The sequence below is a fragment of the Heptranchias perlo genome, chromosome 31 (genome assembly GCF_035084215.1).
Source record: "Heptranchias perlo isolate sHepPer1 chromosome 31, sHepPer1.hap1, whole genome shotgun sequence".
In the NCBI taxonomy this organism is placed as follows: Eukaryota; Metazoa; Chordata; class Chondrichthyes; order Hexanchiformes; family Hexanchidae; genus Heptranchias; species Heptranchias perlo.
The window spans coordinates 2,960,007-2,984,646 of NC_090355.1; the positions used below are offsets into that span (position 1 = coordinate 2,960,007).

The 24,640-nt window shown below is 47.2% G+C and overlaps 1 protein-coding gene across 1 annotated transcript in view; it reads right to left on the reverse strand.

The window, feature by feature from the left end:
- Positions 1-24,640, reverse strand: part of LOC137300457 (tetratricopeptide repeat protein 28-like) — a 389,600-nt gene that overhangs the window by 315,201 nt on the left and 49,759 nt on the right. Inside the window, exons 6-11 of the mRNA XM_067969521.1 lie at positions 24,196-24,446; positions 21,249-21,400; positions 19,161-19,332; positions 15,019-16,098; positions 12,547-12,732; positions 7,616-7,778 (exon numbers count right to left, since the gene is read on the reverse strand). Of these exons, the coding sequence (XP_067825622.1) occupies positions 7,616-7,778; positions 12,547-12,732; positions 15,019-16,098; positions 19,161-19,332; positions 21,249-21,400; positions 24,196-24,446 (2,004 nt within the window). The remainder of the gene's footprint in view (positions 1-7,615; positions 7,779-12,546; positions 12,733-15,018; positions 16,099-19,160; positions 19,333-21,248; positions 21,401-24,195; positions 24,447-24,640) is intronic.

Here is a 24,640-nt window from a genome sequence, read left to right on the forward strand (position 1 = left end):
ACCTTCTATGGTAAATCTGGTACTGTCCTGTTACTTTCTATACTAAATCTAATACTGTCCCGTTATTGCTGTAGTAAATCTGGTACTGGCCGGTTACATTCTGTAGCAAATCTGGTACTGTCCAATTGGTGCTTATAGTAAAGCTGGTACTGTCCCATTAATGCTATAGCATATTTGGTACTGTCCAGTTAATGCCTATAGGAAATCTGGTACTGGCCTGTTGCATTCTATAGCAAATCTGGTACTGTCCTGTTACTTTCTATGGTAAATCTGGTACTGACCTGTTACTTTCTACAGTAAATCTGGTACTGTCCCGTTATTTCTATAGTAAATCTGGTACTGTCCTGTTACTTTCTACAGTAAATCTGGTACTGTCCCGTTATTTCTATAGTAAATCTGGTACTGTCCTGTTACTTTCTACAGTAAATCTGGTACTGTCCCGTTATTTCGATAGTAAATCTGGTACTGTCCCGTTATTTCTATAGTAAATCTGGTACTGTCCCGTTACTTTCTACAAATAAATCTGGTACTGTCCCGTTACCTTCTATGGTAAATCTGGTCCTGTCCTTTTACTTTTTATGCTAAATCTAGTACTGTCCTGTTAATGCCTATAGTAAATCTGGAACTGTCCCGTTACTTTCCTTAGTAAATCTGGTACTGTCGGGTTACAATCTATCGTAAATCTGGTACTGTCCCGTTACTTTTTATATTAAATCTGGTACTGTCCCATTTCTTTCTATAGTAAATCTGGTACTGCCCCGTTACCTTCTATGGTAAATCTGGTACTGTCCCGTTACTTTCTAAAATAAATCTGGTACTGTCCCATTACTTTCTATTGTAAATCTGGTCCTGTCCCGTTACTTTCTACAGTAAATCTGGTCCTGTCCCGTTACTTTCTATTGTAAATCTGGTCCTGTCCCGTTACTTTCTAAAATAAATCTGGTACAGTCCCGTTACTTTCTATAGTAAATCTGGTACTGTCCTGTTACTTTCTACAGTAAATCTGGTACTGTCCCGTTACTTTCTATGGTAAATCTGGTACTGTCCCGTTACTTTCCATGGTAAATCTGGTACTGTCCCGTTACTTTCCATGGTAAATCTGGTACTGTCCCGTTACTTTCAATGGTAAATCTGGTACTGTCCCATTACTTTCTATTGTAAATCTGGTCCTGTCCCGTTACTTTCTAAAATAAATCTGGTACAGTCCCGTTACTTTCTATAGTAAATCTGGTACTGTCCCGTTACTTTCTATGGTAAATCTGGTACTGTCCCGTTCCTTTCCATGGTAAATCTGGTACTGTCCCGTTACTTTCAATGGTAAATCTGGTACTGTCCCATTACTTTCTATTGTAAATCTGGTCCTGTCCCGTTACTTTCTAAAATAAATCTGGTACAGTCCCGTTACTTTCTATAGTAAATCTGGTACTGTCCCGTTACTTTCTACAGTAAATCTTGTACTGTCCCGTTACTTCCTAGAGTAAATATGGAACTGTCCCGTGACTCTCTATCGTAAATCTGGTACTGTCCTTTTAATGTCTATAGTAAACCTGATACTTTTCCATTGCTTTCCATGTTAAATCTGGTACTGTCCCGTTACTTTCTATGGTAAATCTGGTACTGTCCCATTACTTTCTATAGTAAACCTGGTACTGTCCCGTTACTTTCTATCGTAAATCTGGTACTGTCCTGTTACTTCCTATAGTAAATCTTGTGCTGTTCCGTTACTTTCTATGGTAAATCTGGTACTGTCCCGTTACTTTCTGTAGTAAATCTGGTACTGTCCCGTTACCTTCGAAAGTAAATCTGGTACTGTCCCGTTACTTTCCATGGTAAATCTGGTACTGTCCTGTTACTTTCGAAAGTAAATCTAGTACTCTCCCGTTACTTTCTATAGTTAATCTGGTACTGTCCCGTTACTTTTTATAGTAAATCAGGTACTGCACGGTTACCTTCTATGGTAAATCTGGTACTGTCCCGTTACTTTCTAAAATAAATCTGGTACTGTCCCGTTACCTTCTATGGTAAATCTGGTACTGTCCTGTTACTTTCAAAAGTAAATCTGGTACTGTCCCGTTACTTTCTACAAATAAATCTGGTACTGTCCCGTTACCTTCTATGGTAAATCTGGTCCTGTCCTTTTACTTTTTATGCTAAATCTAGTACTGTCCTGTTAATGCCTATAGTAAATCTGGTACTGTCCCGTTACTTTCCTTAGTAAATCTGGTACTGTCGGGTTACAATCTATCGTAAATCTGGTACTGTCCCGTTACTTTTTATATTAAATCTGGTACTGTCCCATGACTTTCTATAGTAAATCTGGTACTGCCCCGTTACCTTCTATGGTAAATCTGGTACTGTCCCGTTACTTTCTAAAATAAATCTGGTACTGTCCCATTACTTTCTATTGTAAATCTGGTCCTGTCCCGTTACTTTCTGTTGTAAATCTGGTCCTGTCCCGTTACTTTCTGTTGTAAATCTGGTCCTGTCCCGTTACTTTCTACAGTAAATCTGGTACTGTCCCGTTACTTTCTATGGTAAATCTGGTACTGTCCCGTTACTTTCTAAAATAAATCTGGTACTGTCCCATTACTTTCTATTGTAAATCTGGTCCTGTCCCGTTACTTTCTATTGTAAATCTGGTCCTGTCCCGTTACTTTCTAAAATAAATCTGGTACAGTCCCGTTACTTTCTATAGTAAATCTGGTACTGTCCCGTTACTTTCTATGGTAAATCTGGTACTGTCCCGTTACTTTCCATGGTAAATCTGGTACTGTCCCGTTACTTTCAATGGTAAATCTGGTACTGTCCCATTACTTTCTATTGTAAATCTGGTCCTGTCCCGTTACTTTCTAAAATAAATCTGGTACAGTCCCGTTACTTTCTATAGTAAATCTGGTACTGTCCCGTTACTTTCTACAGTAAATCTGGTACTGTCCCGTTACTTCCTATAGTAAATATGGAACTGTCCCGTGACTCTCTATCGTAAATCTGGTACTGTCCTTTTAATGTCTATAGTAAACCTGATACTTTTCCATTGCTTTCCATGGTAAATCTGGTACTGTCCCGTTACTTTCTATAGTAAACCTGGTACTGTCCCGTTACTTTCTATCGTAAATCTGGTACTGTCCTGTTACTTCCTATAGTAAATCTTGTGCTGTTCCGTTACTTTTTATAGTAAATCTGGTACTGTCCTGTTACTTTCTATGGTAAATCTGGTACTGTCCCGTTACTTTCTGTAGTAAATCTGGTACTGTCCCGTTGCTTTCTATAGTAAACCTGGTACTGTCCCGTTACTTTCTATGGTAAATCTTGTGCTGTTCCGTTACTTTTTATAGTAAATCTGGTACTGTCCTGTTACTTTCTATGGTAAATCTGGTACTGTCCCGTTACTTTCCATGGTAAATCTGGTACTGTCCCGTTACTTTCCATGGTAAATCTGGTACTGTCCCGTTACTTTCAATGGTAAATCTGGTACTGTCCCATTACTTTCTATTGTAAATCTGGTCCTGTCCCGTTACTTTCTAAAATAAATCTGGTACAGTCCCGTTACTTTCTATAGTAAATCTGGTACTGTCCCGTTACTTTCTACAGTAAATCTGGTACTGTCCCGTTACTTCCTATAGTAAATATGGAACTGTCCCGTGACTCTCTATCGTAAATCTGGTACTGTCCTTTTAATGTCTATAGTAAACCTGATACTTTTCCATTGCTTTCCATGGTAAATCTGGTACTGTCCCGTTACTTTCTATAGTAAACCTGGTACTGTCCCGTTACTTTCTATCGTAAATCTGGTACTGTCCTGTTACTTCCTATAGTAAATCTTGTGCTGTTCCGTTACTTTTTATAGTAAATCTGGTACTGTCCTGTTACTTTCTATGGTAAATCTGGTACTGTCCCGTTACTTTCTGTAGTAAATCTGGTACTGTCCCGTTGCTTTCTATAGTAAACCTGGTACTGTCCCGTTACTTTCTATGGTAAATCTTGTGCTGTTCCGTTACTTTTTATAGTAAATCTGGTACTGTCCTGTTACTTTCTATTGTAAATCTGGTACTGTCCCGTTACTTTCCATGGTAAATCTGGTACTGTCCCGTTACTTTCCATGGTAAATCTGGTACTGTCCCGTTACTTTCAATGGTAAATCTGGTACTGTCCCATTACTTTCTATTGTAAATCTGGTCCTGTCCCGTTACTTTCTAAAATAAATCTGGTACAGTCCCGTTACTTTCTATAGTAAATCTGGTACTGTCCCGTTACTTTCTATGGTAAATCTGGTACTGTCCCATTACTTTCTATAGTAAACCTGGTACTGTCCCGTTACTTTCTATCGTAAATCTGGTACTGTCCTGTTACTTCCTATAGTAAATCTTGTGCTGTTCCGTTACTTTTTATAGTAAATCTGGTACTGTCCTGTTACTTTCTATGGTAAATCTGGTACTGTCCCGTTACTTTCTGTAGTAAATCTGGTACTGTCCCGTTGCTTTCTATAGTAAACCTAGTAGTGTCCCGTTACTTTCTATGGTAAATCTTGTGCTGTTCCGTTACTTTTTATAGTAAATCTGGTACTGTCCTGTTACTTTCTATGGTAAATCTGGTACTGTCCCGTTACTTTCCATGGTAAATCTGGTACTGTCTTGTTACTTTCTATAGTAAATCTGGTACTTTTTTTTTTATTCGTTCATGGGATGTGGCATCGCTGGCGAGACCAGCATTTATTGCCCATCCCTAATTGCCCTTGAGAAGGTGGTGGTGAGCGGCCTCCTTGAACCGCTGCAGTCCGTGTGGTGACGGTTCTCCCACAGTGCTGTTAGGAAGGGAGTTCTAGGATTTTGACCCACCGACGATGAAGGAACGGCGATATATTTCCAAGTCGGGATGGTGTGTGACTTGGAGGGGAACATGCAGGTGGTGTTGTTCCCATGTGCCTGCTGCTCTTGTCCTTCTTGGTGGTCGAGGTCGCGGGTTTGGGAGGTGCTGTCGAAGAAGCCTTGGTGAGTTGCTGCAGTGCATCCTGTGGATGGTACACACTGCAGCCACTGTGCGCCGGTGGTGAAGGGAATGAATGTTTAGGGTGGTGGATGGGGTGCCAATCAAGCGGGCTGCTTTATCTTGGATGGTGTCGAGCTTCTTGAGTGTTGTTGGAGCTGCACTCATCCAAGCAAGTGGAGAGTATTCCATCACACTCCTGACTTGTGCCTTGTAGATGGTGGAAAGGCTTTGGGAGTCAGGAGGTGAGTCACTCGCCACAGAATACCCAGCCACTGACCTGCTCTCGTAGCCACAGTATTTATATGGCTGGTCCTGTTAAGTTTCTGGTCAATGGTGACCCCCAGGATGTTGATGGTGGGGGATTTGGCGCTGGTAATGCCGTTGAATGTCAAGGGGAGGTGTTTAGACTCTCTCTTGTTGGAGGTGGTCATTGCCTGGCACTTGTCTGGCGCGAATGTTACTTGCCACTTATGAGCCCAAGCCTGGATGTTGTCCAGGTCTTGCTACATGCGGGCTTGGACTGCTTCATTATTTGAGGGGTTGCGAATGGAACTGAACACTGTGCAATCATCAGCGAACATCCCCATTTCTGACCTTATGATGGAGGGAAGGTCATTGATGAAGCAGCCGAAGATGGTTGGGCCTCGGACACTGTCCTGAGGAACTCCTGCAGCAGTGTCCTGGGGCTGAGATGATTGGCCTCCAATAACCACTGCCATCGTCCTTTGTGCTAGGTGTGACTCCAGCCACTGGAGAGTTTTCCCCCTGATTCCCATTGACTTCAATTTTACTGGGGCTCCTTGGTGCCACACTCAGTCAAATGCTGCCTTGATGTCAAGGGCAGTCACTCTCACCTCACCTCGGGAATTCAGCTCTTTTGTCCATGTTTGGACCAAGGCTGCAATGAGGTCTGGAGCCGAGTGGTCCTGGCGGAACCCAAACTGAGCATCGGTGAGCAGGTTATTGGTGAGTAAGTGCCGCTTGATAGCACTGTCGACGACAACTTCCATCACTTTGCTGATGATTTAGAGTAGACTGATGGGGCGCTGATTGGCCGGATTGGATTTGTCCTGTTTTGTACTGTCCCGTTATTTTCTATCGTAAACCTGGTACTGTCCCGTTACTTTCTATGGTAAATCTGGTACTGTCCCGTTACTTTCTATAGTAAATCTGGTACTGTCCCGTTACTTTCTATAGTAAATCTGATACTGTCCCGTTACTTTCTGTGGTAAATCTGGTACTGTCCCGTTACTTTCTATGGTAAATCTGGTACTGTCCCGTTAATGTCTATAGTAAATCTGGTACTGTCCTGTTACTTTCTGTGGTAAATCTGGTGAAGTCCCGTTACTTTCTATAGTAAATCTGGCACTGTCCCGTTACTTTCTATGGTAAATCAGGTACTGTCCCGTTAATGTCTATAGTAAATCTGGTACTGTCCCGTTAATGTCTGTAGTAAAACTGGTACTGTCCCGTTACTTACTATGGTAAATCTGGTACTGTCCCGTTACTTTCTATAGTGAATCAGGCTATCCTTTTAGCCCTTATTGGTAAATTTGCAAGTATCCTGTTACTCACTATAATAATTCTGTTACTATCCTGTTGCTTCATTTAAACAAATCTTTTACTATCTTGTTGCTCCCTGTAGGTAAATTTGTTATTATCTGCTTATTGTTGTTATTAGTCCCTATAGTTAAATCAATTACTGTCCTGATACTTCCTATACATAAATCTGTTCCTATCCTTTTACTCTCTGTTGGTAAATCTGTTTCTGTTTTGTTGCTTCCTGAAGGTAACTCTTTTACGATCTCATTAGTCCCTGTAGGTCAGTCTGTTATTATCATCTTACTCCTTACAGGTAAATCTATTATTATCCTGTTACTCCCTGTAGATAAATCTGTAACTAACCACTTACTCCCAATAGATAAATCTGTTACTATCTTGTTAGTCTCAACAGTAAGTAAATTTTGTTCCTCTTAATAGAGAGAAAAGAAAGAATTCATTTATGCAGCGCCTTTTACAACCTCCGGACATCCCAAAGTACTTTGCAGTCAATGCAGTGCTTTTAAAGCGTAGTCACTGTTGTAATGTACGAAATGCGGCAGCTAATTTGGGCACAGCAAGATCCCACAAGCAGCAATGAGATAAATGGCCAGATAATCTGGTTGAGGGATAAATATTGGCCAGGACACCGGGGAGAACTCCCCTGCTCTTCTTCGAATAGTGTCGTGGAATCTTTTACATCCACCTGAGAGGGCAGAAGGGGCCTTGGTTTAACGTCTCATCCGAAAGACAGCACTTCTGACAATGCTGCACTTCCTCAGTACTGTACTGAAGTGCCAGCCTGGATTATGCGCTCAAAGCCTCCAGAGTGGGACTTGAACCAAAAGCTTCTGACTCAGAGACGAGAGTGCTACCACTGAGCCACGACTGACACCTAATTTCTCTTGAACGTGTTTACCTCCTTTACATAGGAAGAGATTTGCTTCCCTGTGGGAATAATCAGTGATTTTGAGAGCATAATGACAGATTCAGGGTTCTTTGAGCCCAACATTGCAAATTGTTGAAATGTGACTCCTAAAATGGTGTGCCATTGAATGTATTGGGCCTGTTGCTCGGAGGGATCAATTACCTGATCCTACAGCCGCTCCTAAACTACTTTCTGCCTGGTTCTTAACGTGAGCTCCAGTAAGGTTTGCCACCGCTTCAATCGCAAACAGGGATGGTGCGAGGGTAACACAAAATCTCTTTCCCAGCTTCTTATTCTTTAAATCCGGCAGGCTTGCAAAGGGAACCTGGGATTAGAGAAGATTTCAATCAGTGAGGAGGAAGGAAGGAAAAGGGTTAGAGAAGAACGAGCAATGTCACGTTAACCTTTGCTCAGGGTAACATTAACAAATTACAGTTGAACTGATAGGTGCAGCAGGATGAGCAACACACCAAATAGCTTGTGAAGGGTCCAATGTGCACATACTGCTCAACAGTTCAACAGGTTTTAACCAAGTCTAGTTACCATTACTAGCCAGCACCATCGCTTTTAAGGAATGCGAAGTTATTCTTATCAGTGGGTAAATGCACTGCATGGTGTGGTAATGAGCCAAATCGAGCAGGATGGCCTCAGGTGCAACTGTGCAGAATTAGTTGATCGCCAGGGCAGGAGTAAGAACAATATTATAAAGCACTGGTTAGGAATCAGCTGGAGTATTTTGTCTAATTCTGGGCACCACACTTTAGAAAGGACGTCAAGGCCTTGGAGAGGGTACGGAGCAGATTTACTAGAATGGTATCAGGGATGAGGGACTTCAGTTATGTGGAGAGACTGGAGAAGTTGGTATTGTTCTCCTTAGAGCAGAGAAGGTTAAGGGGAGATTTAATAGAGGTGTTCAAAATTATGAGGTATTTATAGAGTAAATTAGGAGAAACTGGCAGGAGGGTCGGTAACCAGGGTACACAGATTTAAGGTAATTGGCAAAAGAACCAGTGGGAAGATAAGGAATTGTTATGATCTGGCATGCACTGCCTGAAAGGGTGGTGGAAGCAGATTCAATCGTAATTTTCAAAAGGGAATTGGATAAATACTTAAATAGGAAAAATTTGCAGGGTTATGGGGAAACAGCAGGGAGTGGGACTAATTGGATAGTTCTTTCAAAGAGCCGGCAAAAGCACGATGGGACAAATGGCTTCCTTCTGTGTTGTAAGATTGTATAATACAGGTCACCTCTGGGCTACAATGCAGAGAATTGGCTGGCATTCCTGGATGTTAACTGTGGCTCCTATTGAAAAGTGTGACCTTTGGGTGAGCATTGGCCTTGACTATATGGTTCCCTCCACAGTCGAATGCATTTATATAACATGGCCTCAGGATGTCCCAGAACGCTTTACAGCCAATGAAATATTTTTATGAAGTGTAGTCACTGTTGTATGAAATGCGGCAGCCAATTCGCACACAGCAAGATCCCACAAACAGTAATGTGACAATGACCAGATAATCTGTTTTCGTGATGTTGGTTGAGGGATAAATATTGGCCAGGACACTGGGGCGAACTCCCCTGCTCTTCTTCGAAATAGTGCCATGGGATCTTTTACATCCACCTGAGAGTTTATCGTCTCATCTGAAAGACAGCACTTCTGACAGTGCAGCCTAGATTTTGTGCTCAAGTCTCTGGAGTGGGGCTTGAACACACGACCTTCTGACTCAGAGGCGAGCGTGCAACCCACTGAGCAACAGGGGTAGTTTTGCGATTGCGTGCACCTGACAGGGAGTCTCGCCTGCTGAGAGCTATATTGGAAACTCTAGCACACACTGTACACAATGATTTAACCAAATAGTCAGGAAATTGTGCACGGTGCACGCCTGAATTTCCCGTATGAGTACTTAGCAGGCAAGATCTTGACGTAGAAGACCAGCCATGATCTTACTGAAGGGCGGAGCAGGCTCGAGGGGTCATATGGCCTATTACTGCTCCTATTTCTTATGTTCTTATGAGACTTTCTGATGGGAGCTTGAAGTCCAACAGTGACCACTGTGATGTCCACTTTGCCATGGTACTGGCAATCATTTAACCATCCATTTAGTGATTTCTACTGTTAGAATGCCCAACTCAGAACACATTTAGTCATCTGGGATGGAAATAGCCGTCACAGGTAGAATCACCTGGAAAAGGTTACAATGCCACAGTCCCAATGAGGACTAATGTACAACATTCCCAAACACATAACTCAGAGCTCTCTGAATTCATTCAGTGATGAGCAGTGGACAATAAAGTCAGAATTTTAAATTGAATTCTTTTGCTGTGTTGCAGATCATGACTAAGAGGGCAAGTCGAGACCTCCTCCCACTCGACAGCCATTGGCTCCCAACAACATTTAATTTGGGAAGTTGTTTGTGGACGTATCAATAAGCATCCCATGTGATTCCTCAGTGGTCTTACGTGGAGCAGTCTCAGTGTGAACATGTTGTCAACAGCCTTTTATTCTCCTTGCAGAATCAAGGTGAGGGACCTGAGGTGGTCATAACATTTATAGATGCTTTACTGCAATCTGCTGACACCACCCCCGCCTGCTCTCCCGCCCTCCCGCCACCCCCTCCTGCTCTCCCGCCCTCCCGCCAGCCCCGCCTGCTCTCCCGCCACCCCCTCCTGCTCTCCCGCCCTCCCGCCACCCCCTCCTGCTGCTCTCCCGCCCTCCCGCCACCCCCTCCTGCTCTCCCGCCACCCCCGCCACCCCCTCCTGCTCTCCCGCCACCCCCGCCTGCTCTCCCGCCCTCCCGCCACCCCCGCCTGCTCTCCCGCCCTCCCGCCACCCCCTCCTGCTCTCCCGCCACCCCCTCCTGCTGCTCTCCCGCCCTCCCGCCACCCCCTCCTGCTGCTCTCCCGCCCTCCCGCCACCCCCTCCTGCTCTCCCGCCACCCCCGCCTGCTCTCCCGCCCTCCCGCCACCCCCTCCTGCTCTCCCGCCACCCCCTCCTGCTCTCCCGCCACCCCCTCCTGCTCTCCCGCCACCCCCTCCTGCTCTCCCGCCCTCCCGCCAGCCCCGCCTGCTCTCCCGCCACCCCCTCCTGCTCTCCCGCCCTCCCGCCACCCCCTCCTGCTGCTCTCCCGCCCTCCCGCCACCCCCTCCTGCTCTCCCGCCACCCCCGCCACCCCCTCCTGCTCTCCCGCCACCCCCGCCTGCTCTCCCGCCCTCCCGCCACCCCCTCCTGCTCTCCCGCCCTCCCGCCACCCCCTCCTGCTCTCCCGCCCTCCCGCCACCCCCTCCTGCTGCTCTCCCGCCACCCCCTCCTGCTGCTCTCCCGCCACCCCCGCCTGCTCTCCCGCCCTCCCCTCCTGCTCTCCCGCCCCCCCCCTCCTGCTCTCCCGCCCCCCCTCTCCTGCTCTCCCGCCACCCCCCTCCTGCTCTCCCGCCACCCCCCTCCTGCTCTCCCGCCACCCCCCTCCTGCTCTCCCGCCACCCCCCTCCTGCTCTCCCGCCACCCCCCTCCTGCTCTCCCGCCACCCCCCTCCTGCTCTCCCGCCACCCCCCTCCTGCTCTCCCGCCACCCCCCTCCTGCTCTCCCGCCACCCCCCTCCTGCTCTCCCGCCACCCCCCTCCTGCTCTCCCGCCACCCCCCTCCTGCTCTCCCGCCACCCCCCTCCTGCTCTCCCGCCACCCCCCTCCTGCTCTCCCGCCACCCCCCTCCTGCTCTCCCGCCACCCCCCTCCTGCTCTCCCGCCACCCCCCTCCTGCTCTCCCGCCACCCCCCTCCTGCTCTCCCGCCACCCCCCTCCTGCTCTCCCGCCACCCCCCTCCTGCTCTCCCGCCACCCCCCTCCTGCTCTCCCGCCACCCCCCTCCTGCTCTCCCGCCACCCCCCTCCTGCTCTCCCGCCACCCCCCTCCTGCTCTCCCGCCACCCCCCTCCTGCTCTCCCGCCACCCCCCTCCTGCTCTCCCGCCACCCCCCTCCTGCTCTCCCGCCACCCCCCTCCTGCTCTCCCGCCACCCCCCTCCTGCTCTCCCGCCACCCCCCTCCTGCTCTCCCGCCACCCCCCTCCTGCTCTCCCGCCACCCCCCTCCTGCTCTCCCGCCACCCCCCGCCTGCTCTCCCGCCACCCCCCGCCTGCTCTCCCGCCACCCCCCGCCTGCTCTCCCGCCACCCCCCGCCTGCTCTCCCGCCACCCCCCGCCTGCTCTCCCGCCACCCCCCGCCTGCTCTCCCGCCACCCCCCGCCTGCTCTCCCGCCACCCCCCGCCTGCTCTCCCGCCACCCCCCGCCTGCTCTCCCGCCACCCCCCGCCTGCTCTCCCGCCACCCCCCGCCTGCTCTCCCGCCACCCCCCGCCTGCTCTCCCGCCACCCCCCGCCTGCTCTCCCGCCACCCCCCGCCTGCTCTCCCGCCACCCCCCGCCTGCTCTCCCGCCACCCCCCGCCTGCTCTCCCGCCACCCCCCGCCTGCTCTCCCGCCACCCCCCGCCTGCTCTCCCGCCACCCCCCGCCTGCTCTCCCGCCACCCCCCGCCTGCTCTCCCGCCACCCCCCGCCTGCTCTCCCGCCACCCCCCGCCTGCTCTCCCGCCACCCCCCGCCTGCTCTCCCGCCACCCCCCGCCTGCTCTCCCGCCACCCCCCGCCTGCTCTCCCGCCACCCCCCGCCTGCTCTCCCGCCACCCCCCGCCTGCTCTCCCGCCACCCCCCGCCTGCTCTCCCGCCACCCCCCGCCTGCTCTCCCGCCACCCCCCGCCTGCTCTCCCGCCACCCCCCGCCTGCTCTCCCGCCACCCCCCGCCTGCTCTCCCGCCACCCCCCGCCTGCTCTCCCGCCCTCCCCGGCCTGCTCCCCGAGACCCCCGGCCTGCTCCCCGAGACCCCCGGCCTGCTCCCCGAGACCCCCGGCCTGCTCCCCGAGACCCCCGGCCTGCTCCCCGAGACCCCCGGCCTGCTCCCCGAGACCCCCGGCCTGCTCCCCGAGACCCCCGGCCTGCTCTGCCCTCCGTCCCCAAATTCCTGACATGCGCTCTGGTCACATGAAGCTCTGGGCCCAGAGCACTAATGCAGGATTTAAAGTTGGCACGATGGTGAGTCTCGCTCACACCCACCTGGATGAGCTGTTTGTCCGGCACAATCAGGAGGTTACTGCCCTTCTGCAGCTCCTCCAGCAGGTCAGTCGCAGGTCCAATCAGCAGCAGGTACATTTGTTTCCAGTGTTCAGTTTCCCTCCCATCTTCCAGCAGTCTTTCCACTATCCCGGGATCCTTATACGATGAGCTGGGCATATGCCATCTCTAAAGCAGAAAGATATCAGAACAAGGGGATGGGAGGGGTTGTTTTAAATACAAAAGGCACTATTACAAGTTTAACTGTTTACATTTCAAAGTCTGATGAAAAAAAGCATTACAATCGCAAGCCCATTTTAAAATCTACACTGCAGTTACAGTTATTATAATGCTCATTTTCAGTTTAGTACTGATCTTTTTCCATTTTGCTTAAATCCAGTTCAGTACCGAGTCTCCTCTCTCTAATTCTTGCCAGAAACCAGACTTTAAAGGGGTTTGGAGAGTGTTGCCCAGCTTCCAGTGTAACACAAGCAAAAAACTATCTGTATGTTAAACTGATCGAAGTGAGTGTTCACACCACTGTGTCAGCCATTGAGTTTGAGATGCGGCAGGACTTATTACAGCAAACAAAGTCTCTTTACTCAGCAAACAGTCTATTTAAAAAGAGTCTCTATGAACTGCAGTAAATAGAATCCACAACCGAAACTACATCAAAGTCTCCCGATAAAAGCAGGATTATTTCTCCAGCAAAATGCAGTGAGTGAAGGATAGTTACATAATACAAATTATGCGTGTAAAATCAATCTCAGTTACTTACAGCAGTGCGGTCTCCAGATATGACTGATGGGGGGATTACCTAATCATTTCCATTCTGGCCGGGACTTGTGGTGTCACGATACGCTGCCTAAACTAATTGGCTTTAAATTTCCAATGCCATCAGAGCAGCCTAAGGGAACTCATTAGAAATGTGTGATGTCAGCATAGAGCTGAAGCTGTTTTACCTATCAAAGCCAGGGGTGTACCAGGGGGCATCTATAGAGGAGGCAGAGAGTTACTGGAGGCTGGATCAGTTAAGTGTTTGGGTACAATTGTTGTTGATTAGGTAACAAAAAGGTTAAAACTTACCACCAGATTGTAGCTGTGGTTGGGCTTTCGCTGACCTACCATGGAAGGCATCACAACAGAGCCCAGTCCTATCCTCACTTAGCCCACACAGCAGGAATCAATCAGGGACGGGAACCCAGGCTGATTTTGCCTCTCTCTGACTAAAATCAGCTCACTTAGCACAGACCGGGATAAACGTTGGGACCTTTGTGCTGTGTCCAGCTCATGTAACACACTCAGCAGCACATTACCCACCGGTCATTCAATACTTCACCCAATCATTACCCACCGGTCATTCCATACTTCACCCAATCATTGCCCACCGGTCATTTCAAACTTCACCCAATCATTGCCCACCGGTCATTTCAAACTTCACCCAATCATTACCCACCGGTCATTTCATACTTCACCCAATCATTACCCACCGGTCATTTCATACTTCACCCAATCATTGCCCACCGGTCATTCCATACTTCACCCAATCATTACCCACCGGTCATTCCATACTTCACCCAATCATTACCCACCGGTCATTCAATACTTCACCCAATAATTACCCACCGGTCATTCCATACTTCACCCAATCATTGCCCACCGGTCATTCAATACTTCACCCAATCATTACCCACCGGTCATTCAATACTTCACCCAATCATTACCCACCGGTCATTCAATACTTCACCCAATCATTACCCACCGGTCATTCAATACTTCACCCAATCATTGCCCACCGGTCATTCAATACTTCACCCAATCATTACCCACCGGTCATTTCATACTTCACCCAATCATTGCCCACCGGTCATTTCATACTTCACCCAATCATTGCCCACCGGTCATTTCATACTTCACCCAATCATTGCCCACCGGTCATTCAATACTTCACCCAATCATTGCCCACCGGTCATTCAATACTTCACCCAATCATTACCCACCGGTCATTCAATACTTCACCCAATCATTACCCACCGGTCATTCAATACTTCACCCAATCATTGCCCACCGGTCATTCAATACTTCACCCAATCATTGCCCACCGGTCATTTCATACTTCACCCAATCATTACCCATTGGTCATTCCATACTTCACCCAATCATTGCCCACCGGTCATTCAATACTTCACCCAATCATTGCCCACCGGTCATTTCATACTTCACCCAATCATTGCCCACCGGTCATTTAATACTTCACCCAATCATTACCCACCAGCCATTCGATACTTCACCCAATCATTACCCACTGACCATTTGTTACTTCACCCAATCATTACCCACCAGCCATTCAATACTTCACCCAATCATTACCCACCAGCCATTCAATACTTCATCCAATCATTACCCACCAGCCATTCAATACTTCACCCAATTATTACCCACCAGCCATTCAATACTTCCTCACCCAATCATTACCTTGTTTTGTTTGCCGACAGTGGTTCGCCTCGACCTTCTTTTTGGGATGTTCCTGGCCTCAGTCTCGTAAAGCAGGGACCTGTTCTTCAGCAGCTGCAGGAACTGGCAGATTTGCCTGTGGATATCTTCTGACTCTGCACTGTTGGTGGAGTGAAAGTGGACCAGGCCTTCCTTCGGCTTCAGCACCCACAGAAAAAGGCCCGTTTCCACCAGTGAGTAGTACAGCACAGGCACAGAGACGGCATCTAGAATGTTGTAAAGCTCCTCCAAGCTCGGGACGTCTAAAGCTGCTGAAGATTCATCCATCGCCTTGTTCCAATGTGGGACTTCCTCCTTCATGAATGTACATGTTAGGAATCTGTGTCTCCTGCCAGCCTCTGCGTATTGCAGTGTCTTCATGCGGTCACCCAGTTTTTCAAGGACTGACTGGATCCCATCATAGCTCTCCAGAAGAATATCACTGATTTCTTTTGGTAACACGGTTCCTTCAACTGTGTATTTCCTACTAAGCCAATGGTAATAAGCTATCACTCCCTCAAAAGCCTTGCATCCTTTCATGAGTTCCTTTGCGGAGTAGGAGAACTGGCAGATGCACGCAATGTTGAATTTACACTTATAGATCAACTCATCGTCCCCAGATACCTCTGCGGCTTCCAGAGCCTGTTCGTAGAAGTACAAGGCGTGCTGATAATGAGCTGTCCCTTTATAAACCTCCGCTATACCCAGCGCAGCCTGGCATTTCAATTTGGGATCATCTCCCCTGCTGTCATGATCCCAAGCTTGTTGGTACCAGTTTGCTGCCTCCTCTAAGTTCTCCGTTATCCTGTATACGTCCCCGAGTCTAATCTGTGCTGCTAATCGAAGCTGCCGCTCTCCTACGGCTCTGGACAAGTTGAAACTCTGGTGGGCGTGGGTTATTGCAAGATCACAGTTACCGAGTGCAGCATGAACCATGCCCATTGCTCCATGGGCCTCAGCCTCGGCTGCGAAGTTGCCCAGCATCTTACTCAGCTCACAGTACTGCTGGTAGTTGATTAGCGACTCACTGTAAAACTCCAACTTGTCTTGTAGTTTGGCAACCTGCAACACAAACAAACTCAGTGTCAACACCTCCTACCGATGCTTCCCAGTTCTCCAAATCCTTTCCAAAGGACTTTCAGTGATGAAAACATTGGGGAGATTGTCCTCTCTTTTGCACTCAAGGAACACACAGTTAGCAAAAGGGCTGGAGACCCACTCATCCGGCTTTCCGTCCCCTTTGTGTTGCTCTCAGGATTTTAACAACAACAACAACAACTTGCATTTATATAGTGCCTTTAACATAGCAAAACTTCCCAAGGCGCTTCACAGGAGCAATTATGAAACAAAATTGACATTGAGCCACATATGGAGATATAAGGACAGGTGCAAAGAGGTGGGTTTTAAGGAGCGACTTGAAAGGAGAAGGAATTCCTCCAGTGTCACCAGAAGCAAAAGTCAATAAGGCAAGTGCCCTAGGGCAGCACAAATATGAAACATACAATAATAACTATGTAGAATACAGCGACATTATCTAAGGTCACTGCTTCAAGATAACCAAGTTAAATTCCTTTTTATTGAAAGGGGTTTCAGGATTTTTATTAGTGTTTTGGGCAATTCACTTTGTTCTTCTATGAAAGCCAAGACCCAGTGGCCTCAGGTACGTATAGTCACAAAAATCGTCCGCTGTTGGAGCAGACATCGGCTTTTTCAGCCCCTGTTGGTGCCACTGGTGCGGAAGTTTGGAAAGCAGGGGGTCCTGCTGAAATCCTCGGTGCTCACTCACTCCCACATGGCTGCTGGTTTGTTGCTGCTGCTGGCTAGGCCTCCAACCTTGGCTTATGTGTCATGTGAGAGAGAGCACGGGACGGTATCACAGCTCACTCCCTGCGCTGCATATCAGTGTGTGTGTGTGTGCGTGTGTGTGCGTGTGTATAGACATGAGGGTGCAGAGAGGGCTGCGCTCCATGGCCGTTTGCTCAGGTCTTGCTCTGCAAACCCAGTGGCTGTTCGCACCATGCTGGATGGGTCTCGGGACTACCTATATCCAACTGCAGTTCATTATCCAATCCAACTGCAGTTCATCTGAAAATCTCGCCGAACCCAACGAACGGGCACTCACACCCGTCGGCCTGGTATAGCAAGTAAGATCGGTCAGAGAGAGATCAGAGACTGGGTGCCAATTGGAACGACGAGAAGAATTACTTGAGGTGGGAGCGGGGGGAGAAAAAGAGGGACAAGGGTTCGGGAACTATAACAAGCCAACTGCCCCCATTTTATCTCTAGGCAATTAACCGTGGTGCAACATATACAATGGTAATGCAGTGGAAGACCCGGTCCCTCTCGTCATCCCGTCTACAGGATGCTTTGATGCAACCAGTTCAAACTCCACGGAATTCATTGAACTAAATGCATTGTAAGTGAATATCAAAGTTGTGATGTCCGAACCAAGGCAAGATAAAAGGATTGGATATATTTGGCCTTTGTGGTTTTAGTATGATCGGGAGACCTCCTTCTGTATTGGTTTTGGATCATGTAATTAAATCAGTCACAGGGTGAAATCAAACTATTGAGCAGTCAATTTGACAAGTTCCAATACAAACGCTTACAATATGCACACAATGTAATGAATACCACATTATAAACGGAAGCAAAGTAATGTCTATGGTATTTACTCATTTTCTTAGCTTGTATGGTGGCGTTGAAAAAAGAAATCAAGCAAATTACAACCAGTGCAAAATCTTCAGCATAAATAAAGGTGTGTTAACAGCATCAGTCTGAAGCTACCAGCTATCACTGCAAACTAACAGTATCTGCATGATGTGATGTGTAGTCTGTTTCCTGCCATCTCTTTCCAGTCCCTGGTCCATACTCATCCGGGGGGTGGGAAACTCTGCGCATTTACAAAGGAGAAGCAACACATGCTAAAGGGGCAATTTCACGCAAACCCGAAAACAGACGACTTTTCATCCTTGGTGTGAACAGCGCAAAAGGGGTATGGAATTCCTGACTATCCATCACACACACTCTTCACAGGGAGGGTATGGAATTCCTGACTATCCATCACACACACTCTTCACAGGGAGGGTATGGAATTCCTGACTATCCATCACACACACTCTTCACAGGGAGGCTGAGGTATTCCTGACTATCCATCACAACACACTCTTCACAGGGAGGCTGGGGTATTCCTGACTATCCATCACACACACTCTTCACAGAGAGGGTATGGAATTCCTGACTATCCATCACACACACTCTTCACAGAGAGGGTATGGAATTCCTGACTATCCATCACACACACTCTTCACAGGGAGGCTGGGGTATTCCTGACTATCCATCACACACACTCTTCACAGGGAGGGTATGGAATTCCTGACTATCCATCACACACACTCTTCACAGGGAGGGTATGGTATTCCTGACTATCCATCACACACACTCTTCACAGGGAGGGTATGGAATTCCTGACTATCCATCACACACACTCTTCACAGGGAGGGTATGGTATTCCTGACTATCCATCACACACACTCTTCACAGGGAGGCTGAGGTATTCCTGACTATCCATCACAACACACTCTTCAGGCAGGGGCTGGGGTATTCCTGACTATCCATCACAACACACTCTTCACAGAGGGGGTAGTGTATTCCTAACTATCCCCTCCCAATACACTTTTCAGATGAAGGGCAGGACACAGCCAAAAAATCCCCTCCTTTCTTGATATGGGATGTTTTTCGCTCTCCTTCAGATGCAATTTGGTCTCTACACTGAAACCCTCCAATGCCATGGAACACCTCCATCACCTGTAGCATGCTGTCCTCCTTTAGGATGGTTGGGGACTTGTGTGACTATTTCCAGCTCTACTCTGTAACCTTCCAACAAAAGACACTCTTGTAGAAAGGGATGATAAATCTCTCTCTCTCAGATGGAATATACTCAAACATTTCACCCCCGAGAGGCCAAGAAACAAACTGTAACTGATCCAACCTACAGCAGGGCCGATTCGATCAGGGTCAGACAACACAGTTACCTTAATGGCAAACTCAGTGCTCTACCCGCTCCCAGCTCAGGTCACTCTCAATCATGATCAACAACTCCATGAGATATTGAAACTACCCACCTGACGATAAGCAGATGTAACTTCCTGACAGTAGCCCCGAGGTGGTCCCCCGATTAGGTGCTCCAGGTACTTCTTCCCAAAGATCAATGCTTTCTGGTACTGATGAATAATACAATAGGCCTCAGTCAGGTTCAGATACACAGCCATCTCTCTCTCCGGGCTCCAGAATTCTCTGCGGCAAACAAAACAACAGCACTGGAGTCAGCATCACTTCTGTAAGTTGCAAAATCCACTCTGCTTTGGGTATGTGGGGGGGTGTCAAGGGACACTGAAGCTTGTGGCGATGACCAAGTATCACTGCTTATATAGAGACCTTCCTAGCACTGGATAACTTCTGTATTCTACAACTAATCAGCGACCATCCCATTTATAATAGAACAAGTGTCAGTTTGGCTCAGTTTGTCGCACTCTCACTTTTGAGTCAGAAGGCCATGGGTGCTAAACCCCACTCCAGAATCTGAGTACATAATCAAGGCTGACACTTCAGTGCAGTACCGAGGGAGTGCTGCACTGTTGGAGGCGAGTTATTGGGCTGGATTTTGCTGTGAGAGGCGAACGAACACTTAGACTTCCACTTGCCCATAGACTTTCGATGAGCTTTTGCACAGCAAGCTCCTGTAAATTAGAGATCCAAAAAGTGCGGTGCTCTCTACAGGGCATCTGGGGCCTGTGTGAACAGGGTAAGCAACTGTGTATCTCCTTAACCAATCAGACTGAAGCATCATTAATAACAGCGCAGAGTCAGAAGCAGGAAGTGTAAGTGAGAATAGTGAATTCAATGTCAAATCAGGTACAGAAAGCTAAATCAAGAGAGGGTAAGAAAGATTGAATTAAGAGGCAGAGATAAAAGAGACAGAATGAAAAAGTTAAAAAATAATAATTTATTGAATTTTTATTTAAATGTCCAACAATAATTAAAATCTGATGGAATGAGATTGCACACTTATAAAAGTTAATTTTCAGTGCCAGAGTGTTTGTTTGTCAGTAATTAAGACTTACCTCGCTGCTAAAAGGGTACGTACATCAGAATGGACAAGCCCCAACTTTTTCTGGCAAGTTTAGTCTGTATCTGCGAGGTCACTGCAGGAACGTCACGCTGTTACGTTCATTTGAACGGGGAGCCAGCCGGCGAGCTGCTGACTTCACAGAGCTTACGGAGGAGCAGGGCATCTGGTACAGCAACTTACGGATTTCCGCATCTAACTGCGCGCGTACGGTCGCCAGAAGTTGCTGTCCGATTTTCACAGAAATAAAGGTGAGGGCTGTCAGCCTGACCATTATTTTCACAGCAAAATCCAGCCCATTATTTTAATAATACACCTCTTTACCATGGGGTGGTTTTGACTGCCCTTCAGACCTGTTTGGTCTCTGCACTGATAATATCCAGTCCTGTGGAACACCCGCATCACCCGTAGCTGAGCAGGTCGTTACCTGTGCCTGGCCAAACATCAGCCATTGGTGGGATTCAACTGCATTTTTAAAGGAAAGTTACTTTTTGTGATACTTTAGAAGAGAAAAAAACTCAATGACAAGCAAAAGCCACTCAGCCCTCCCCCGATACCCTAACTTTCCCATCAAAGCCCATCCCCCAATACCCCAATTCTCTCACCAAACCCCATCCCCTTTACCCCAACTCTCCCATTGTAGCATCCAGCTGTATTTTGAATGTTCCTCATGTTTTCCTCCATTACCCTTGCGACAGGTTATTCAAAAGGTTGCCCCACTTTGGTTGAAGAATTTCTTCCTGGTGTGTGGTGTAAATTTACTTATCACTAGTTTGAACTTATATCCTCTGGACCTACTATAGTGTTCATGACAACATAGCGCACTGCACTATCGGTGGCACGGCGCACAGCGCCAACACGGGCGCCGCCCCCTGTGCCATCGTGGACCACTTGGCCCGAAGATCTTGAGCAGCGCACCCCCTGTATTACCATAAGCACTGCTGGCAGGGAGCTTCACCCACCCACTGCATACTCGTAAATCAGCCTACAGAGCACGGAGTGAAAAAAACTCAGTGCAGTACTGATTGTCTCCACTTCTATCTTCTGTGTTCTTTGACTCTGTATGTTGAGCTCAGTGATGTACCTGGTGGATAAAGACTGCCTTTCATATCTGGAGAGGTTGTCCCACGGTTGCTGTTCGCTGAGCTCCAGGGTTGCTAGGAGTTCCAGGTAGTATCGAATGGCTTCTTCGGGGCATCCACTTTTCATATGTATGGCAGCAAGACTTGCATAGCACTGAAACCAGAAACCAGATAACATAGAATTAACAGCACAGAACCAATCCATTTGGCCCAACAGGTTCATGCCGGTGTTTATGCTCCATGCGAGCCTCCTCCCACCCTTCTTCATCTAACTCTTATCAGCATATCCTTCTATCTCTTTCTCCCTCGTGTGTTTATCTAGCTGCCCCTTAAATGCATCTATGTTATTCACCTCAACTACTCCATGTAGTAGCGAGTTCCACATTCTCACCCCTCTCTGGGTAAAGAAGTTTCTCCTGAATTCCCTATTGGATTTATTAGTGATTATCTTATATTTATGGCCCCTAGTTCTGGTCTCCCCCACAAGTGGAAACATCTCTACGTCTACCCTATCAAACCCTTTCATAATCTTCAAGAGTTCTATCAGGTCACCCCTCAATTTTCTCTTTTCTAGAGAAAAGAGCCCCAGCCTGTTCAGTCTTTCCTGATAGGTATACCCTCTCAGTTCTGGGATCAACCTTGTAAATCTATTTTGCAATTTCTCCAGTGTCTCTATATCCTTTTTATAATATGGAGACCAGAACTGTTCACAGTACTCCAAGTGTGGTCTAACCAAGGTTCTGTACAAGTTTAACATGACTTCCCTGCTTTTCAGTTCTATCTCTCTAGAAATGAACCCCAGTGCATTGTTAGCTTTTTTATAGCCTTGTTAACCAGTGTTGCTACTTTTAGTGATCTGTGTATCTGTACCCCCAGATCCCTCTGCTCCTCTACCCCACTTAGACTCTTATTTTCCAAGGAGTATGAGGCCTCCTTATTCTTCCTACCAAAATGTACTACCTCACACTTACCTATATTGAAATTGATTTGCCATTTATACGCCCATTCTGCAAGTTTATTAATGTCTTCCTGTATTTTGTCGCAGTCCTCCTCAGTATTAACTATACCCCCAAGTGTACTTCTGATTCCCGAGTCCAAATCGTTTATGTAAATGGTGAACAACAGTGGTCCCAGCACCGATCCTTGTGGAACACCACTTCCCACCTTTTGCCATTCTGAGTAACTACCTTTAACCCCTATTCTCTGTTTTCTGTTTTGCAGCCAGCTTGTTATCCATTCTGCTACTTGTCCCCTGACTCCACCAGCTCTGACCGTAGTCATGAGTCTACAATGCGGTACCTTAGCGAAAACCTTATAAAATCCAAGTATATTACATCTATTACATTACCCTTGTCTACTCTTTCTGTTACTTCTTCAAAGAATTCAATAAGGTTGGTCAAGCACGACCTTCCCTTTTGAAATCTATGCTATTTTATTTTTGGTTTCTAGATGTTTTTCTATTACATCTTTGAGTAAGGATTCCATTATCTTTCCTATCACCAACGTTAAGCTAATTGGTCTGTGGTTTCTTGGACTTGCTCTAGCTCCCTTTTTTACTATAGGAATCAGATTAGCTGTCCGCCAATCCTCTGGCACTATTTCCTTTTCTAATGAATTTTTATATATATGTAATAGTGCCCTGCTATCTCTTCCCTAACTTCTTTTAATATGTGTGGATGCAATCAATCCGGACCAGGAGTTTTATCCTTTCTAAGTTTGATTAGTTTATCAATTACCTTCCTCCTTTCTATCTTAAATGTCTTTATATCTTTTTTGCATGAGATAGGGTGAGGTGTAATACTGATCTGTTCTTAGACTGGGTGAGGTGTAATACTGACCTGTTGTTAGACTGGGTGATGTGTAATACTGACCTGTTGTTAGACTGGGTGATGTGTAATACTGACCTGTTGTTAGACTGGGTGATGTGTAATACTGACCTGTTGTTAGACTGGGTGATGTGTAATACTGACCTGTTGTTAGACTGGGTGATGTGTAATACTGACCTGTTGTTAGACTGGGTGATGTGTAATACTGACCTGTTGTTAGACTGGGTGATGTGTAATACTGACCTGTTGTTAGACTGGGTGAGGTGTAATACTGACCTGTTGTTAGACTGGGTGAGGTGTAATACTGATCTGTTGTTAGACTGGGTGAGATGTAATATTGATCTGTTGTTGGACTGGGTAATTTGTTGAGCTATTGATGCCCTTTCCAGGTAATACACAACCTCCCTTCTGTACTACCTGGAGAGATGGCATACAGCGTGATCCCTACATTGCCCTCACTGCTTGCCTCAGTTGTGATTAGTACTCTGACATCCTGGATTGAACACCTTCTATAATTCAATTACCATCTGACTGCTGGTTTAAAAACAAGAGTATCTTCTCGCTGAATACATTTTCAAAATTTTCAAATAAATTTTCAAATGACTCAAGAAACATCCTTCTTAATTGGCAGGACAATAAATCCTCCAATTTTGGGGTCATTAGCAAGCTCTGAACAACTAAAACAAAAGCAAAATACTGCGGATGCTGGAAATCCGGAGTAAAAACAGAAAATGCTGGAAATACTCAGCAGGTCAGGTAGCATCTGTGGAGAGAGAAGCAGAGTTAACGTTTCAGCTCAAGGACCATTCATCAGAACTACAACTAAGTTGCCTTTTCCCAAAAGTGAACTCCCTGAAAAGTATTTGGTCTCAGTGCCCCTCAGGATGGAGGGGAGAGATCTCTCAGATGAAAGTTCGTCTCCCGATTGCCTTGCAATGATCCCTGTTGGAAAGTATGCCTGGTGGATGCCATGTCAGAAGAAGTTTGGATTGGCTACAAGGCCCTCGGCAATGAGCGTGGCCGCTTTGGATGAAGCCCTGGAGAGCTGCTGGTTCCCATGGAACCGTAACCCCAGCGTAAGTCAGGAGGGAAAATTGGAGGCAAACAGTGTTCTATTCCGTACCTTGATTTTCTCCTCAATGCTGCTGAGCCCCAGTGCCAGCTTCAGGCAGTTTTCGTAAGCTGCTCTGGCCATGTCCTCGTTGTTTGCTGCTGAATAACAATTGGCATGGATCAGGCAGAACTGCATCCTGATTGGATCACTCATTGTTGACCGATAAAGCTGCATGGCTGAGCTGACCAACTGAATGCAGAGGTCGTGTAACGAGGCATCACACAGCAGGCTCCCAATCTGGAGAAGCACCTCATCCAAACCTAAACAGTAGATAAATCGTCATCTCAAGAGTGTCAAAAACGGCCACAATTTAAAGTTTATTTTGTAAAAGGATTTTTATTTATTTGTTCATGAGATGTGGGTGACTCAGGCAAGCTGGTGTCTGTTGCCCAGCCCTAGTTGCCCGGAGGATTTTACAAGTCAACCACATAGTGTGGGACTGGAGTAACGTGTA